Genomic DNA, 20,047 nt, shown 5'->3' with positions numbered 1-20,047 from the left:
AGGACATCTCCTACTGTTATGACCTATAAGCTTGCAAGTTGGGTAGTGAAGTGTCACATTCCTTCTTGATATATGAATTCCATCTTTAGTTATTTCCCCTACAGATTTCTTCCTCAGTTTTCATGGTCTGCCAACCTTAGTAGTGAACAAAGGAGGGAGTGAAGGCTCTCTATCAGTATGTGGCCATTCTTGAGGCCCAACCATAGGGTGAATGGAGATTGAGTAGGCTTTCTTATAATTCTCTATTGTGTAACAATCGTCCACATATTCATATAGTGGGGCCTTTCCAAATTTCACCCATAGAGCACAAATAGCATGCCAGTAAGGTATGCCAGTGAGATCCCACTTTTTACAAGAACGTGTCTTAGCTCCAATGTCTACTTAGTGTTGGTCAGTAGCACCCTTAACATCAAAAAAAACATCAGTACATTGGTATGCCCAATATCCTCCTACCTGCTTTTAAAAAACAGATAGTTTCTTTGCTATTGTTGGACATATTCTTCCTATCCATTGGCTGGCTTGCTTTCTACATTCAAATAACATCAGCATAATTTGTATTCTCACAATCTCAAGGCAATGTATGAGTGGGATGTCTCTTGCATGCAAGATCATAGCATTGAAGCTTTCAGTGATATTATTCACAAGCGTATCACTATTGGCATTTGTAGAGAAATTGGATTTAGACCACTCTGCAGGATGCTTTTCAATCAACCACTGAAAAGCTTGCACATCTAATACCTTTAACTCCCTCAAAGCTTCTGAAAATGTACTCACAGTTGTAGCCTTAGCTGCCTTCCATAGGGCATCTCTAATTGGACTACCTCCAAACCCAGCCACTTTCATATTACTATGCAAATGCCTAACGCAAAACCAATGACTAACCATAGGCATCACTTGCTCAAATGCAGGGATAAATCTCTTTTGCTTGTCAGACATGAAGGTGTATTGCTGCTAAGACACGCAGTCAATTTCAAGGTCCCTGCTCAATAGTTCCAAAAACTAGCACCAAGAATCTTTATTCTCCCCTTCAACTATGGCATAAGCAATATGGAATATGCCTTCATTCCCATCAATACCAATGGCAGTAAGCATCATGCCCCTAACTTTATCCTTTATATGACAACTATCCGACCCTATAATTGGCCTACGGTACTTGAAACCATCTCTACAAGCATCCCAACACATACCTTCTAAGGAATCTTTTTTTCCCTCCCTCATACTCTAAATCAGATAGCTCTACAAGGCAAGTGGTCTTTGGATTAGTTTGTTGGATCTCCAAACAATAACTCCAGATTTTATTGAAATTATCTTCAAGATCACCCTTTATTTCACGCTTAGCAAAATCCAATGCCTTGTAGGCTTGCCTTATACTTAGGGAATGATGTTCATTAGTACACATTGTCTCTCTAAATTCAACCATCTTCCAATTACTATTTCCACCAATTTGTTTTTTCCATCTCTTTGCAACTAATGCTGCAGTTATGAATTTGTTGTCATTCACCCATGGACAATTGGCATGCACATCATTCAAAACTATCACCCTCCAAAATGATTCATCAACATCATTTCTACACGTTGCTTGCCACTTACAATCAGATTGTGTACATATAGCTACACACATTACCTTGTCATTCTTCTTAAACTTCAGCTCTTTTCTAAACTGTATAGCATAAGCCTTCACTGCATCTTTGAAATCCTCTTTACATAACAAAGTTTTACAAAGCCACAAAGGAGATGGCAACTCAGGTGGAGGATTAGGCCTAACAGATTCACCTACATTACCTTCAATCCCTCCAGCATCTGACAAGTTCACCTCACTTTTTGTAGGTCTCTATTCTACATTTTGATTTTGACCCTCTTCTACTAATTTTGCATCACCTGTATACTCAACTTCTGGATCCGTATATTTCAAAAATTCCTGATCATCAACTTGCCCTTGCTCTATTTCATAGTCACTTCCTTCAAAATTCTCTAACTCATCTTTTACACTGTCATTTTCTTCCTTTGCACTTTGATATTCTTCACTCTCATCTTCTACATTGTTATTTTCTGCACTCTTATCTTCTCCATCTACCCTTATAATAACCCAAATCTCTACTACCTTAGGTCTCACAATAGAATTAACTAAGTTCTAAGTCTCCAAATCTAATATTCACTCAGTCAGTTCATTGTCAGTCTTAACAAAACACCTATATTCACCTCTTATATGCAAATTCTTCTACCTTTTTCCATAAAGTCATTATATCCCACTCATCATAATCCAGGTCGGAAATCCACTTCACACTACCTCCCACCTACTTTGGTGGAATTCCTACATCTATCATGCCATCACACCTTAATTTAAGCTTGAAAGTAGTATTATCTTGATCACCTGATTTAAATAGTATATAACATGCACTTTAATAACTTTAAAAAACAAAAGGAGACAAATTATATTACAGCTTACATTTCTAGTAAAGGTACTCAGTTGGACAACAAAATGGTCCCGATGTGTTTAAAGCACTCTCACTTTCACAACAAAATGGTCCCCATGTGTTTAAAGCTACTCACTTTTTTTTTTATAAAAAAAAGAAAAAGAAAAGAAAAGAATGAAAACTGAAGTTACTGACTTTGACAACAAAATGGTCCCGTAACACAAATGTTAACCATTGAATTTAAGCAAATTTATTTGCAGTCGATATAAATCAGACAACAAGCTATAAACCCCAAGCAATACAAGTTATACAACCAAAAATTATCCTACCCATTACCCAATAATTTGAGCATTACAAGCACAAATATTAACATTATCTACTACTCATCATCTTTACAATTTGTATAAAAGCAAGAGCAAATAGACTTACCGTTTCTAGAACCAGTAACACCTTGCATCTTCTAATCCTGTCTATGGAGCCTTTCGCGATGTGCCAATTGAAGCATAAGACCTCTCGAGCCAACTACCGGACCATCACTTCGCGATTTAGGTTTTGTCAATTGGGAATTAGGGATTTCGCGACTTCAACTCCTACTAGACTGTAATTAGTAATTACGTGAAGCTTGAATTAGTAATTGGGCAGACTAGGCAGCCCATGGAGCGATTGAATTTCCAAAACTACCCTACATTTAACAGCTGATAGACGGAGAGGACCAAAGTGGTTAACGTTTTCATAGTTGGAGGACTTGTTGGCATGAAGGTTGGTACGAGGGTTCATTCCAAGTATAAACTTATTGAAGTTAAGCATAAGCATAGATTCAATCGCTATGAACCATTTGTTCTAGCAATGCAAGCCGCTCAGGTTTATTATTGTACATACCCAAGTTTGTGTCGCGACAAGTTTGACTGTGGGTTATTTGCAAAATTAAAGCGAGATCTAATGTAGAGGTTCTTAAATCATCTATATCTACTGAAGAGTATATGAAGACTCATTGCATTTAGATGAACCAAATGGTGGAGTGATAGAACTTGATGGCGAAAATGGTGACATCGAAGATGAACTTTAGTTAGAGGAAGAAATAGATGACTCAAGTAGAATCTCAATAATAATGGTACTTATAGTCATGGTTGAAAAAAACCGTTAGGCGCTCAGGGGGCTGCTAGCGCCTAAGTTGCCTAGGCGGCGATTAATCGGTGCCTAGGCGCTCATGTATTTTTTATTTTATTTTGTATTTTATTTTGTATTTTTAAAAAAAAATTGTTTAATTTTTTTAAAAACTTTTAAAGACTTGATAACTATAAACTATTTAATACTTTAATAGTTAATACTAAAATGTTAACCTAAAAAACATTTAGAGTTTGAACAATTTAGGATTATTTTGCTCAAAATGATGTTGTTTTGAGTTAAATAACCCATTTAATTTAATAAAGAAGGGAACAATAGCTAATCGGTCAACTAGGCGACTTAGTCGGTGCCCAGTGGTCTAGTCGGTGCCTAGCGTGCCAATCACATAGACCACTGATTATAGTGATTCACTAGGCGGTCGCCCAATGCCGATTAATAAGTGCCTAGGCGAGATTTTTGCAACACTGTTGATAGTTAGTGCATAATTCAGATAGTAAATGAACATGTAATATTTTTATGTTATTTAAATCTATTATATTTTATTTTAGATGACACGAGGTGGTAGTAGAGCTGGATGCACAAGAGGACGTGGACGAGGTGCATTGGTTACACCACCTCTTGTGGAACCTATTGTGGCACCTCGTCCTACTGTGGTATCTCCACTTATTATGTCACCTACTTTTATTGGTTCACCAACTGACTTGTTGACTCCATCACCATCAAACTCTACTGCCCCACCCACATCCTCATCAGTTGCAAGATCATCCCTTGGTTGTGATTTGCCTATTATTCATGTAGAGGATGGGAGGTAAAAATGTGTTATTATGTTAACATTTATGTATATATTATTTTTTTATCTTTATTCATCTCTATATATGTACATGTTGATACCTTCTCTCACGCATGCTCAAGTACAATGACAAAAATATTCAAGCCTATGATCTATGCTAATGGATATACTTAGAAGAATGTGTCTAATGAGTATAAAGAGTCATACTTTGAGGAATTTGAGGTAAATTCACGATATGGTTTTGAAAATATTGTGATTAATTCTTGAAGCTAGAATGTTATTAAAATATTGTGGTTTGTCTATTGTGCTTTGCTTATATTCGATGAATTTGTGATGTTATAGAAATTTTACAAGTGGGATGAGTCCGTTGGCGGACAAGTTTGCAAAGTTTTTTTAGCACAAGTAGGCCTGCGCTATACAGACCAAACATGGGAAATTTGGGAGGCATATTGGGATAGGTTTGATGTGGAAGCTAAATCTGAACAACAATGCAAGAATATGATGAGTGAGGTGGAAGGGCCTAGTACGGGATGTTCTCGACATACCGGAGGGTCTAGATCAACTATTGAGCACTATCACAAATTGGTAATACATTTAACTTACAAATTTATTATTTGTATATATTTTACAAGTTAAGTATCATTTTATTGTTTGTGCTTGTTTAATAGCAAGATGAACTTCAAAAGGAGCCAAATCTGTTTAAGTGATTTGCGCAAATGCACAAAAAAGAAGAATGGTATGTTCGTTGATGAGAGGTCAAAGAGAATCGCTGTAAGTATAACATAACAATCATATATTGTTGTACTAAAAAAACAATCATATATTGTTAAATAGATAAAATTTTATATGCCTTTGTATACTTATTTTGTATATGTGTTTAATTGTAGGAAGAAATACAAGCACGTCATGATGTTGCAACGTAAGAAACGGAGGATCAACTGAGTCACAAAATATAAACATGTTGCAACTGTATGTGGATGTTGTTGGCGGGGTAAAAAACAACGTATTTATGGCTTAGGGACTAAGGCATCTTCATTTATCAACGAGAATAGTTGTGGTTTATCTGCTACTTCGCAACTTCATCAAGATGCAATGAAGAAGATGGTGAACCAACAGTTAGAGACCATGCGAGTTGAGATGGAAGCTCAGATGGAGGCTAAACTACAAGTTGAAAGAAATCAAATGCAGGCTCAAATGCAAGCTCAAATTACAAGTTTGATGGATGAGTTGCGTCACGATGGCATGCTATCCACTTCTATGCCACCACCTCTAAATACTCAAGCTGAATATTCTGTTAATTCAAATGATAAAAACTTAGGAGATGATTATATTATGTTTATTAATTATATTTGGTATTATTTATAACGATATAACATTACACAACTCTTTACTTTTGTAATTGTTATTGAGTATGAATGTTTTAATATAATATATTTTACAATTATATTAATGATGTATTATATTATAGGTTTAATGCAAGTATGCGATATTAATTAGCGGGTAGATTTATTATATTATAGGTTTAGTGCAGGTATGCGATATTGATTAGGGGGTAGATTCTTTTTTTTAATTTTTAAAATTTGGCGACGGACAAATATCGTACTAAATTTGTAGCTAAGTATCTAATAAAATAAAGAATACCAACGAAATAGCGACGAAAAAATTTGTAGCTAAATGACATCAAATTCAAATAATAAAAACAAATCAGCGACGAAAATTTTTGACGCTATTCAATTACAAAGTTTGTCAACAGATCATTGTGGTAGGAGTCTAGTGACGGATATTTTGTGGGTTTAGCGACAAATATTCCATCGCTAGATTTAGCGATGGAAATTTCCATCGTAATTCCCGCGCAAATTTCAGCGTCAAAATCGTCGTCAGGAAAAAATAGCGACGGTAATTTCGGTCGCTAAAGTTAGCCACAAAAATAAATTGCGTTATTGAATTCTAGCGACGAACGAAATCCGTCGCAAAATAGTTTAGCGACAGAAATTGTCAGTCGCTATTTTCGCGTTTTTTTTGTGTAGTGTGTGATTTGGGGTCAAATTTTGTTCTTTATGTTATCATAGATATGTATAAAAGTAGTACAACTGAAGATTTTGAGTGGCAATTTCGAAGAAAAAATTGAGAGAGGAGGGAATACTTGTAGTAACAGAGTTCGTGGTGTTTTTAACTTTAAGACGCGACTAGACATATGGTTTATAAGATAAGTGATAGTAAGTACAACTTCCACCCAAAAATATTTAGGCACATGATTTGAAAACATGATGGATCGAGATACTTCAAGGAGGTGCCTATTTTTTCTCCCAGCCACTTCATTTTTCTGAGAGATGTCAACACATGAACTAATATGGACAATTCCCTGACCTAACAAGTAGGGGTTAAGAATTGAGTTTTAGTATTCTTTCCATTATCAATTTTCAAAACTTGAACTTTTTGTTTGAACTGATTTTGAATCATGGAATGTAAAGCTTTAAAAATTGATGCAGTTTTTTATTTTTCTTTCATGAAGAATGTCCATGTGGTCCTAGTGTGGTCATCAATAAAGGATACAAACCATCTAGAACCATTAACATTTTTCACCTTTGAAGGTCCCCAAATGTCACTATGTATCAATGAAAATGGCTAAGAAGGTTTGTAAGGGTTACTTGAGTAAATGCTAGCTTCAAGTATGTTTTGCGAGTTGACATACTTCGCAATGAAAAATGTTGTTTTTTTTTACTGGTAAATAAACTAGGAAACAATCTTTCAAGATAAATAAAATTTGGACGTCCAAGGCAAAAATGCCACAACATAACTAGACTCTCATTGGAAATATAAACAGAATTAAAACCAAAATTTAAAGCATAACATGACTTGGGAATAAGTTTATTTTCATGAGTATTTTTTAGAATATAGAGAACACCACAAACTTCAGCATTACCAATCAACTTCCCCAAGCCCACAATTTAAAATTCACAAAGATTAGGATAGAATTTAGTCACACAATTCATGTTCCTAGTGAGTTTGCTGAAGGAGAGTAGGTTGTAATTTAATTTAGGAACAAAGAGAATGGATGAAATGAGAAGTTCATTAGTTAGTTTGATGGATCATGTTCCTATCACGTTGGAGATGGATCCATCAACAATTCTAACCGTGCTGGGATTAATACATGGTTTGAATGTATGGAAAACCTTTAAATCACCTAACATATGGTCCAATGCCCCAGAATCCACAATCCAATGATTATATTATTGCAATTTGCAGCAAATGCGTTAGAGGTGGTACCTTGATGACTTATCATACTAGCATGTGCTTTGGCTAAAGGTGGAATTGGCTGTTGTGCAACAGATAGCTGTCCAAAAATCTTCTACAGTGTCTCAAGTTGAATTTTGAGAAAGGACTAACTTCATTGGGTGATGTTTCAGATGTTGCAGCCACATTAGCATGAGCTTGATCAGTACGATGTTTGAGTTTCCAGTTAGTAGGTTTTGCCATGAATTTTCGAGCAAGTTTCATGAAAATGTCCAGCATTTTTTGCAGTGCTCACACCATGGACTGCCCCCTTTCCAAAACCTGTTATCCTGGGATGAAGTATGAGTGAGCATTGTAGAAATTTCTGAGTGTGAAGTTGTGTCAACCATCATCAATTTTTGTCGGTTTTCCTCCTTTCTAACTTTAGAAAAAACTTCACGAATGGGAGGAAAAGATCTGACACTGATGATTCTCCGCTGACCTGATCTAGATCCTTGTTCAGACTTAATAAAAATCTAAAGGTTTTCTTTTACTCAACAATATTCTTGTGAAGTGTAGAATCAGCAGGACACTTCCAAGAGTATACTTCAAACATATCAAGGTGTTGCCAATACTTTGTTATGGTATTGTAATATTGTGTGACATTGGGGTCCCCTTGCTTTAACTTAAAGAGTTTGGTTTCTATATCAAACAATTTTGAAGTATTTTCAGAACTGGAATAGGTGTCACAAGATCCATCCCAAATTTCTTTGGTTGTACAATAGAGGAGAAAATTTTCTCAAATCTCAGGAAGCATGGAGTTAAGTAACCAAGACATTACCATATAGTTTTCAAATTTCCATTGGCGATAAGTGGCATTAGTTTCCTTAGCTTTCAAGATTTCACCAATGAGATATTCGTCTTTACCTCTGCCAGAGACATACATAAGAACTTATTGTGACCATTGAAGGTAGTTGTGGTCATTGAGTTTATGACAAGTGATTGGGAGATGATAGTTATTGAGGGCTTGAGGAAGGTTGGGATGATTTGTGACAATTGAGTGAAAAAAATGTGATGAATTCGAAGAATCATTCAAAGGTGAGGAATCTACTGGAAGGATTTCATCAAGTGTAGACATATCTGCTGTATATTTTTGGTGAGGGATGATAAAAAAAATTTAAAAAAAAAAAACTATGCTGGAAAGATTTTGTGAGGGGTGATAGAGAAGAACCAGGAATTTAGAGTAAGGCTCTAATACCATGAAAGAAACTTATGCTAAGAATAGAAAATCAATATGAAAGACACTGATGTTCAGAACTGAAAGATAATATGAAAGACATTGAAGTTCATAACTAAAAGAACAATATTTCTGATCTATACAAATATTTCTACTCTATACAATTACTCAAGACTTACGCACCAATGTATAGGCACACAGAAAACATAATAAAACTGCACTACACAAGACTACATTGCCCAAGAAATATTGCACTGCCTAAGAAGTTAATTTTCAACAAATGTGGATTGCCCAAGACAAATATATTTTAATATTTCCACATATATAATAATCTAGAAGATTTTCCACAGTTTAAAACCTAGTGTTCAACAAGCCAGACATGTTACATGGAGAACCCAAACAAAAATTATCTGGCATAATTTATAAAATAGTTATTGCAAAAAAATGCATACTAAAACAAATCCAAAAGAAAAAAAATGAGAATCATAAATTAACAAGCAAAATGATAAAACAAATGTAAGTCATTTATCAAAATGAGTATAAAAAGATTCAAAGAAAACAAAGTAGCAAGCTTTAGAGGATTCAAAGCACAAAAGTGTCAGATTCATAAAATGTAGGAAACAAAATGATAACACTGAAAAAAAGAATTAGGGATCACACCTTAGAAAACAAGGGAGCCAGAACCCGGTCTTCCCCGATTGGCGTTTGGTTTCTTTGTAAACGGCGCATGAGTATTTTTATTGAAAACAAAAATGGAAAAAAAAAAAGAAGCAAAGACTCTAAAAGAAAGAGATGCGTAACTCATAGAAAACCTAGGTTGAAGATATGACTTCCCAACCTTTGCCAAAAAGCTTGCCGAAGATAAACTCGCAATCGTCGCTATTTTTTGTATGCGTATAGTGGTCTGTGAGCAATCTGTGGCCTAGGAGTAGATATGAGACTGAGAGAATCTTGAGAGTAGATGAGATTAGAGAAAGGCACAAAATTGAAACTTTGAAAATAAAAAAATGAAACGCTGATGTTAAACGATGCTCCCATCAGCGTGTCAATTTTAGCAATTCTGATGGTGATTTGCTAAGTGAAAAAAGCTATTAACCAAACGTTTTTTAAGTCAAACCGCTAAAGATGGTCAAATATGCTAAAAATCAGCGGATCAGCTGATAACCAAACATGCCCTATGCCAAAATTTACATTGTGGACTCTGGTCTAAAACGACATTTAGATTATGTACATATAGTTAATATATTATGTACTTTAGTTAACAAATTATGTACCTATAAATAAATTAAAGGTATACAATATGTTAACTGCAGGTATATAATTTATTAATTGTATGTACATGACATGTTAACTACATGTACACAGTACACTACATTATATTTTAATTGTAGTTGTAATAGGTATATATTTTATTACTTGTATGTACATAATATGTTAACTTCACCAAGCACCTTGTGCTTAGATGGTAGAGTAGTGGCTCTCTCATATGAGAGGTTATGAGTTTGAGTCTCAGTAGAGGCTAACATATATGAAAAAGTATATATGTTAACTTCAAGTACACAATATGCTAATTTTAGTAGGTATATAATATGTTAATTGCAGGTATACAATCTGAGTGTGCATGTAGCAAGGCATTCTTTTTTTTTTTTTTTTAAATTGAACTTAATTATTTTTCTTTTTCTTCTTGTACAAATAAAATTAATGTATAAAAAGTATATCATTAAACAAAAAATCTCCAATTGATATTGTTTAAATAACATCCATATTGATAATTTTTTATTTTTTATTTTTGAAAATAACCAATAGATATATAAAGTCATTATTTTAATGTAATGTTTATGTACATTAAACTTTGTTGTTCTGAACATATGGAAAGAACATTATGAACCTACTACAGAGTAAATTGAAATAGATATGATGTACCAACAATTTAATGTTTATCTATGTTAAGCTTTAGATTTATGATCATACATAACAATATTATGATCAAAATACATGATAAATGTTAAAGAGTATTATATATAATATGCATGTAGTGTAGTGTAATATTAATGTACACTAAGCTTTGATTTTATGAACATTCTGAACTTACTACATATTGAATAAAAATAGATATGATACACATGCAGTTTTGTGTTTATGTACATTAATATTTAAGTTTATGTACACATAAAACAAATATTTTGAAAATAGCTATGATGAATATTATTAAACATGATGCATTGGTTGTCATTAACGACTTAATATAAAATAATGTTGTTGTAGACCATGGTCCACCACGCAAGGTGGACATTGGTCAACAATTTTCGTAAGTCTATGGCAAATATATCCTTGCTACAAAAGGTGAAATTCCCTCACCCTAGGACCCCACACCCCGACCCAATAGGATAGTAAAAACAAAATTACAGTGACTCAACGACCCATTAGGTGGGAGAATCAATGTTTAATGTCCATCACATTAGGTGTAACTCCACACTACGGCTATCAAAGCTAGATCATGTGTCTTTGCCCACAATCTACCACCCAAGAACCAACTAGATTGCCCGTGCGAGCTATAACAAATATATTATACTTACGAAAAATTGTAAATTTATGCCTCTCACAATGACACCACTGAATTATTAGTGGTGTAAATGTTGCCTATCAATTTTCAAAACGTGACATATATTGTCCCTCACCTAATAGGAAGAAGGAGAAACATTATTGTCAGCGGGAAGGAGAATGGGATGGCTGCTTGCGGAGGCGTGCTGAGGGACCATCACTGACGCTGGCTGGAAGGATTTACGTATAACATTGGAATATGCAAGATTGAGGATGCAGAGGCATGGGGAGTTATGCAAGGCTTACTCATGGCATTGCGTATGGGGATTCAGAACCTCATCGTAGAGAGTGACTCGCAGTGGATGATTGACCGCCTTCGGGGAACTGGGAGCATGCAGAGCATCCCTAATAATATTATGACCCGGTGAGTTTGAGTTCTCAGTTTGCCAATATTCGGTATAGCCATGTTTTTAGAGAACAAAATTTCATTGCTGACAGGCTCGCGAAACAACCGCTCTCTCAACCTATGGGCCTATTACGATGGATGAAGTTCCAATCCTTATTGCATAGACTATGGTCCACACAGTTATGTGGACCAAAAATAAAAAGTACATTATTTTTGTACTGAATGTACATTATTTTTATATTGTAGGTACATTATTTTAGGGTACATTATTTTTGTATTGAAGGTACATTATTTGATATATACTGTCAAATAATGTACCTACAGTACAAAAATAATGTACCTTCAGTATAAAAATAATGTACTTTTTATTTTTGGTCCACACAGCTGTGTGGACCATGGTCCATGCAATAATTTGCCACGAAGTTCCAGGTGGGCTGAGGGATATGGTTCAGGAGGATCAGATGGATGCCAAGTTTTAAAGACGGACCTCTGTCAAGACACACACGAGAGATAGTTCTTAGTGTTTATGGGTATCCCCTCTCTTTTGATAAAAAAAAATTAATTTTAATTCTAAATAATTTTAAAAATTTATCTTGTCATTCATTTCTCAACCAATCAAAATGAGTTTGCAAAACCATCTTTATTATAAGTAAGGGAAATACATCGGTTATATGCAACAACCGACATATATTTCCTTTTTTATTAAAAAATAAAATATTAAATATTACATATTGCTTTGTAAAATAGCATCTGCAAAAATATTCAATATAAACAAGGGAAAATTGTAATTTATGCCCCTCCATAATATGTCAATTATTAATGTCACCCCTGAATTATTGTGGTGTAAATATTGCCCCTCAATTTTCAAAAATGGTACATATATTGCCCCTCCCGTGGTGTAAATATTGCCCCTCCTTCGTTACGGGAGGGGCAATATATGTACCATTTTTGAAAATTGAGGGACAACATTACACCACTAATAATTCAGGGGTGACATTGATAATTGGCATATTATAGAGGGGCAAAAATTACAATTTTCCCAATAAACAATTGTCAACAACAATTCATTCAAAAGTATCTAAACAATTTCAAACAACAACAGTACTTTTTAAGCAAAATAATAGATTCAAAATATACCAAACAATTAACTAAACTAAATGTAATATTATTACAAGTACTAAAACACCATCTTCTAAATGTAATATTACAATCACCACTAAACTTTGCGAAGATAACTGCATCATAAAACTCTTATGTAGTCAATTTGATCTTAGCTGTATTAAGAGTTGAAGAGTTATGGTCAAATAATTTTAAAAAAATTAATTTGAAATTGTATTAAACTTACTAATAATTATTATATTACTCTGTATTACTTACTTTTTTTCATATCGCTTTGTGCTAACTTTGATAATCTCAAACATATACAGCATTACATAATATCTACATTCAACACTTTTAGGTTGCTGAAGCCACAACAACATATTTAAAAAGCAATTAAAATAAAATAATATTATTATAATATGTGATATTTACGAATGTGAAATAGTTACGTCACAAATAATCCATTTTGGTTCCTTTAACCTATTTGGATTGTTTCTATTAAAATCAATATAATATAAAGTCATGTCAAATCTATTAAAATCACGTACTTGTCAATTATTTTCTTGAATTCTACATATAAATACGGACAATAAATCAAACTAATAAACTTCATTTAAATACGGACAAATCACACACAAGATCTGATGTCCACTATATGTAAGTCAATCATTACTTTAAATAATTAAGGTAAGTATTATATAACTTATTGAATAACTAAATATATACTTGTGAATATATGGAGCTAAGCCAGTTCCTGTGGGAACCGATGTCATATCTATTACAATTGTGTGTGTGTGTATATATATATATAAAACATTTATTTAATTGATATGTTACGTCATTTTGTTGCCTTTTTTTTTTTTTTTTCCTTTGTAGTAGTGGAATCAAGTGGGTGTTCCAAGTCAAGAGAATGGCTTATGGATCAATTGAACATTACAAGGCTCGACTTGTTGCCAAAAGGTTTAATCGAGTCGAAGGAGAATATTACTTTGACACTTTCAGTCCAGTGGTCAAGCTAACTACAATAGAATTTGTCTTATCTCTTATCATAACCAAAAATTAGTTAATTTGCCAACTTGATATTTACAATGTATGTATTCCTAAATGGCTCCCTAAGTAAAAATGTTTGTATGAAGCAATCGCTAGGGTACATAGATAAAGATTTTCCTAGTCATGTTTGCAAATTACATAAATCACTCGATGGCTTGAAACAAGCACCTCGTGCATGGGTCAAGCGTCTTCATGATTACTTATTTCAATTGTCTTCAGGGCTTTGAAAACTAATATGTCTTTGTTTATCTATTCAGTTGCTAACACCCAAATTATTTATTGGTTTATGTTGATGATATACTGATAATGGGCAACGACAAAGACCTCTTGACTTCTATTACAAATAGGCTAGCTAATGTCTTCAAATTAAGAGATATAGAACCACCAAGCTTCTTTTGGGGAATAGAGACAATTAACAAAAAGGGGGCGATGATATTGTCACAAAGAAGCAATATGATTGAAATACTTAAACGGTCGGAAATGGAACATTACAAACGAATCTCAACTCCAATTCCAGTTAACAATACCACATCCTTGTTGGAGCAATTCAGTACCTAACCATCACTCTTCCGATCTCTCCTTTTCAGTCAACAAATTTTGTCAATTCATGCACTCTCCAAACACTAAGCAATGGGTAGCACTCAAACAAGTTATAAGGCATGTCAAAGAGACTCTAGACTATGGATTGCATTTTACAAAATCTGACTTTGATGATATATCTATTCTTTCTCAAACTCTAATTGGGCGGGGTACCCTACTAACAAAAAATTCACTAGTGGCTTTGCTATCTTCATTAGCAAATATTTAATCTCTTGAGTTTGTTGTAAGCAAAAGCCAGTGACTAGATCCTCAATAGAAGCAGAATACAAAGCCATAGCAAATGTCTCAGCAGAAGTTACATGGTAGTTGCTCTCATTCATGAACTTGGACTCACATCAATAACAAAACTACATCGACTCTGGTGTAACAATCTTGGTGCTACGTATCTATATGCAAATTCTTTTTTTATGCCCGAACTAAGCATGTAGAAATATACTACCACTTTGTTTGTGATAAAGTAGCATCAAAGGAGCTACAAGTGAACTACATCTCTACAAATGACCAACTTGCAAATATCTTCATCAAACAACTCACCACTATTAGATTAGGTCTTCTAAGTGACAAGTTTAATTTCTCTATAGAGAACCTTAAGCTTGAGGGGAGTATTAGGGCTCTATATTTTATCAGCTTTATTCCACTCCATCTCCGTATATTATTACCAATCTTGCTCTAGCTAAGACTATCTCTTATATTTTTATAAATACATTCCTTCTTGAATTTTGTAAACACAATTGATAATTAATAAAAACTCTAGCTGTATAAATTCTTATTCTCATCATTATCAATTAAACATTTTCGTTCCTTGACCAAATTCATCAATTTAAATTTTTAAAATATCATTCTCAATTTCAACAAAATTGATTGTTTTTCATATAAAGACTTTTGAATCATTTTCAAAATTTAAAATTTAATCACTTTCATGGAAATTTTAATTACTTTCTCCACTTAGCATTGCTGGTAATTAAGTTGAAGCATCAAGCATAACATATTACTCTTTATCACAGAGTTGTTAAAACGAGTCCAAATCAACAAGTTAATTAGATCTCATTTAGCTTACTTTTTATTATGTCATGGATCCAGTTCACATGTTCACAATTTTAGAATTCCATGTTCACAATTTAAAAATTCGTTCACAATTTTTTTAACTCTATATTTACAATTTTTGAAATCTATATTAGTAATTTTTGAACTCTATATTCACAATTACAGAACTTTATATTCATAATTTCATAACTCTATATTCAACAGTATACACACTTTTTGAATATATATATAACAAAATTGTGAATATAGAGTTAAAAATTTGTGACTATTGAGTAATGTAATTTTGTGTATTGAGATCTAAAATTGTGAACATGGACCTGGGTCCACCTTGCAAGGTGGACCCAACCAGGTCCATGGCATAACAACAATGGGCAAATTATGCTATGGACCAGGTTCATGTTCACAATTTAAAAATTCTATGTTCACAACTTTATAAATCTATGTTCACAATTTTAGTACTCTATATTTACAATTTTAAATCTTAATATACAAAATTACATTACTCAATATTTACAATTTTGTTATATAGATTCAAAAATTTTGACACATTTTGTACCTACAATTAACAATTTTAACATAAGATGTTAGTTTACATATCGTATCTCCAAAGTTTATCCAAATATTTTTTATATTATTTTTTTAGTACTATTGACTCTATTACAAGGTAGAATCTGTTTATACTTTCTCTATCTGTTGTAGTTCAAAGAGTCAATACTCCACCACCGGAGTTCCAATTCTGTGACCTCCCATTAAGAAAAGTCACATAAGTGTCATCTGAGTACAATGTAATTTGCAGTGTATTTTTATAATGAAACTAATTTAGTGTTATAAATTTTATATGAAAAATTAAACCTCTACCCTCTAAATTTAATCCAACGTGATCATAATCAAACCGCGTGTATGTGGAATATATTTGCTTTGCTGTTTCCCCTTCTCATTTCTCATTGGTTCATTACTCCCACTTGGAGAGTCAGAGACTGCCTCTTCCTATTTATATGCCCCACACTCCGCCTCTCTTTTCATTCAGCCCTGCCCACCGCTCTGGTGGCGCCACCAGACCTTCAATTCCCATCTTTCCCCTTTCTCAATTCTTGCTTTTCCCTTCCCTTTTTCAACATTTCTTCAATTCTCTTTCTTTCTCTCTGATCCTTAATTCATCTCTTTTCTTTACACCCCGTTTCTTGACCACAATATCTCTTCTTTTTCCCCCTTCTGAAAGATCATCAAATTCATGGGTAGTGCACCTTCCAATCCCCAGCAGAGACAAGCCAATACCATCCCTCCCAGGAGAGGTCAGATCACAGCTCAAGTCTTCGAGAGCGTTTTCAAGACACTGAATTCTGTGGCGAGGGAAGCTCTGGGTTGGATGAATGATGGCGGCGACGGCGAGAACGGCCGCGGCGGCGGTGGCGGCGGAGGCGACGGCGGGAACGGCGGCGGGGGCGGCGGTTTCTTTCGAATCTTCCTGGCCGTTTAGCTGCTTAGCGCAAATACTTATGATGGGTTCACGTTTGGATGATGACGTTGACGTTTAGATGCTGTTGGAGTCTGTTGTTTTTTTATGAGTCAGATCATAGCTTCTGATCGATGTGTCCTAGGATAATTTCCCCTTTGGGTTCTTATGTTCTTGTCGGTACGTAGTGTCTATACAAATATGTATCTTCCTCTCTGTTGTTTCTGAATTTTAGACGAGAAATACGAGGGTTTGGACATCTGTAACTTGTGATTTGATCATCCTCTGGATGAGTTTCGGTCACCCTTCATCATATCGGGATGACTTTATAACGATTTATGTAACTTTGTAGTTTCTTTAATTTATTTTCATCTCATAGTATATGTATAAACAAAAAGTGTTGTGTGTAATAATTTGTATATAGTTTACTTGTTTAGTGTTTAATTTATGGAATTTTTGTGTGTAATTTCAAGTTAAAAGTGAGTGGGGTAACCCTTAAATTAGTTAGTCAATTAGTTTGATAATTCTAAAGTTTCAAAATTGACTTTTAGAATAAAGTTACATAGTGTTTCATTAGAGTGCACATTCGAGTAATAGTTATAAATTTTTCTATAAATCAAAAATAGCATGCTATAATGGTATATACTATATAGTAGTGTTTATTTCAATGCCTAAGTCTTATTCTCTCTCATCTCTATTATATTATTTATATTTCTTGTCATTTTCTCTATCTTTAAAGCTATCAACTTTCCCATTTTGATGCATCTTTAAAAGATTAAAAAAAAGGTTAGTTTTTTGTTAGATTGGATTAGTAACTTTTCTTTTACTATGCTTTTAAGTATTTTTTTTTTTAAAAAAAAAAGTGAGCAAGAAATGATTGTTATATACATCTTTTTCACTTTTTGTTTGTGGATCAAAGAATTTTCAACTAGATTATGATATAGGTCCTTATTATATAGTGTGTCCATGACAGCTAGGTTGTAGGACTCTTGCGGCATCTTGTTCTTGATAACTTGACTCTGTACTAAGTCAAAATGGATCATGGATGCACCAAAGTTTGTTACTAGAGTATTTATTTGTGGTTTTGTAAAAAAGTAAATTAAATTATTGTTACATATTATATACATATAGTTAATATATTATATGCATTTAATTAATATATTATGCACTTGTAAATAAATTGAAGGTACGCATAATATGTTAATTGTAGTACATAATTTATTAACTGTACGTGTAATATATTAATTGTAGTACATAATTTATTAATTGTAAACACATAATATATTAATTACATTATTTACAGATACATAATATATATACATCATCACCATTCTTTTGTCCATTTCTGTGCGGTTCCAAGCAAATTCCCCCAACACACCCTTCCCCACATGCAATACACCTATTTTCCATTGCTTTCTTTCGTTCCCTTTTCCTTTTTTTTTTTTCCTAAATAAATTATTTGAAAGAATCAAAGTAACAGCCAAGAATATACAAATTAAATTGTGCAGAGTACAACCGACCTACGTCTCTATGTTTTCTTGCTCTGGTTGGCCAATCTAAGAGCCGCACTTTATTCCATCATTCAGACAAACAATAAATATAGTTAAATAAATGCCAAAGTATGTTTTGTCTTATATTTAAATTTTAATTAATTTAACTCCTATACATTTTAAATTAATATATGTTTTTTATAAATAAAAAATAAAAAAAATCCAACATTAAGTCCATGCTCATCACACGTGAAAGGATGATGATGGCAATCTGACATGGTTGTGGGAGAGAATAAAGCTAGATTAACTATAGCCATTAAAAATAGTTAATTATGTGTCCATTGATATGTTATTAATGTGTTAAAGAGCTGCGTTACATACCTCTCTTAAATTTTCTCTCTAATCTTTAGCTCCTAACCTGACATTATGTAATTGAATTTTTCAGTACTTGATTTAACTTAGGGTGCGATCAACAAATTTATTAGGCGAGGAGAAATAGTATTATTCTAGGTTAAAATATAGTTACGTGTCAGAAATAGTATTATTCTAGGTTAAAATATAGGAGAAATAATATTATTCTTAATTTGAGCCGACCAATTGTAGGCAACATAAGTTAGTTTATCTCATGGTTCTTTACTGATTAGGGTTACAAGACGAGATTTATCCAATGCATAATCTCAGATTCTCAGACAATGGTCGTCTGTTCCCTTGTCATCCAAAAAATATATATAATTAAGTAAACATGTTATTTTAAGGGTTATTGGTGTACGTGCCACCTTATTATTATTATTATTATTATTATTATTATTATTATTATTATTATTAAAATTTGTATTTTATTACTTACTATGTATTTATTTTAAAATAATATGAGAATATATAAATATTGAGATGGCATTTCCACATAAATATATATTTAATTTATTAAGGAAAAATAGCTATTTTAGTCCATTAATTAATTATACTTAAATTTTAGACTCAATCCATAAATTATTGTCCTATACAAAATTTTTCCTTTAATTAGGTTGAAAGCGATAGTTTCAATCGATTATTTATAGATTATATTAATATTAATAATTTATTTTGAATTTCTAAATTATATATCAAAGGACCAATATCTCCTTTAATAATTTGAAAATTCAAAATAAATTATTAATGTTAACAAAATCTATAAGTAATGAATTAATACCTTTTCAACATAATTAAAGCGAAAAATTTGTGTAGGATAATAATTCATAAACTGAATCAACAATTTAAGTATAACTAATAAACTAAAATGGTAATGTTGGAGACTTTGGAGTGTATTAATGATTTGATATTTTGTGGCATTTGAAGAATATTCAAGAGTCAGGCATTTCAATCGTAGATTCCTCGTCTCTAGAACCGCAGTTGGATTATCCTAGTCAATTATTTAGGATATGGTCGGCTACTAAGTTAGCTGGTGTCAAATTTTTGACCTTGTTGTCCGCAGCCCATTTGGTCATTTCTGTTGATTTTTGAGTACTTCTCTATCCACTCTGCCCATAGTCTTCTCTCGCTAAGAACAAAAAGTGATTCTGTCATCTTCCTGAGTTGTGGTTATG

The 20,047-nt window shown here is 33.1% G+C and overlaps 1 protein-coding gene across 1 annotated transcript; it reads right to left on the bottom strand.

Moving 5' to 3' along the window:
• Positions 1-999: 999 nt before the first annotated feature.
• LOC116024186 lies at positions 1,000-2,240 on the bottom strand. Its single transcript, XM_031265087.1, has 4 exons — positions 2,200-2,240; positions 1,879-2,075; positions 1,221-1,800; positions 1,000-1,165 (listed from the first exon to the last, which is right to left on the bottom strand). The coding sequence occupies exons 1-4, from the start codon at positions 2,238-2,240 to the stop codon at positions 1,000-1,002; spliced, it is 984 nt and encodes a 327-aa protein (XP_031120947.1).
• Positions 2,241-20,047: the final 17,807 nt, after the last annotated feature.

The sequence above is a fragment of the Ipomoea triloba genome, chromosome 7, assembly GCF_003576645.1.
Source record: "Ipomoea triloba cultivar NCNSP0323 chromosome 7, ASM357664v1".
NCBI classification, from domain to species: Eukaryota; Viridiplantae; Streptophyta; class Magnoliopsida; order Solanales; family Convolvulaceae; genus Ipomoea; species Ipomoea triloba.
Note: the sequence above shows the minus strand (reverse complement) of the source record. Positions and strands in the feature narration are given on the sequence as shown.

Bases quoted from the DNA above. Each gene is read 5' to 3' on its own strand.
- LOC116024186 (XM_031265087.1), bottom strand. From the start codon at position 2,240: ATGACTTTATGGAAAAAGGTAGAAGAATTTGCATATAAGAG. The intron at 1,801-1,878 runs GTGATGCAAAAT...TGAACTTGTCAG, and splicing joins TCCAGAAGTTGAGTATACAG to ATGCTGGAGGGATTGAAGGT. The intron at 1,166-1,220 runs GTATGAGGGAGG...GGATGCTTGTAG, and splicing joins GTAGAGCTATCTGATTTAGA to AGATGGTTTCAAGTACCGTA.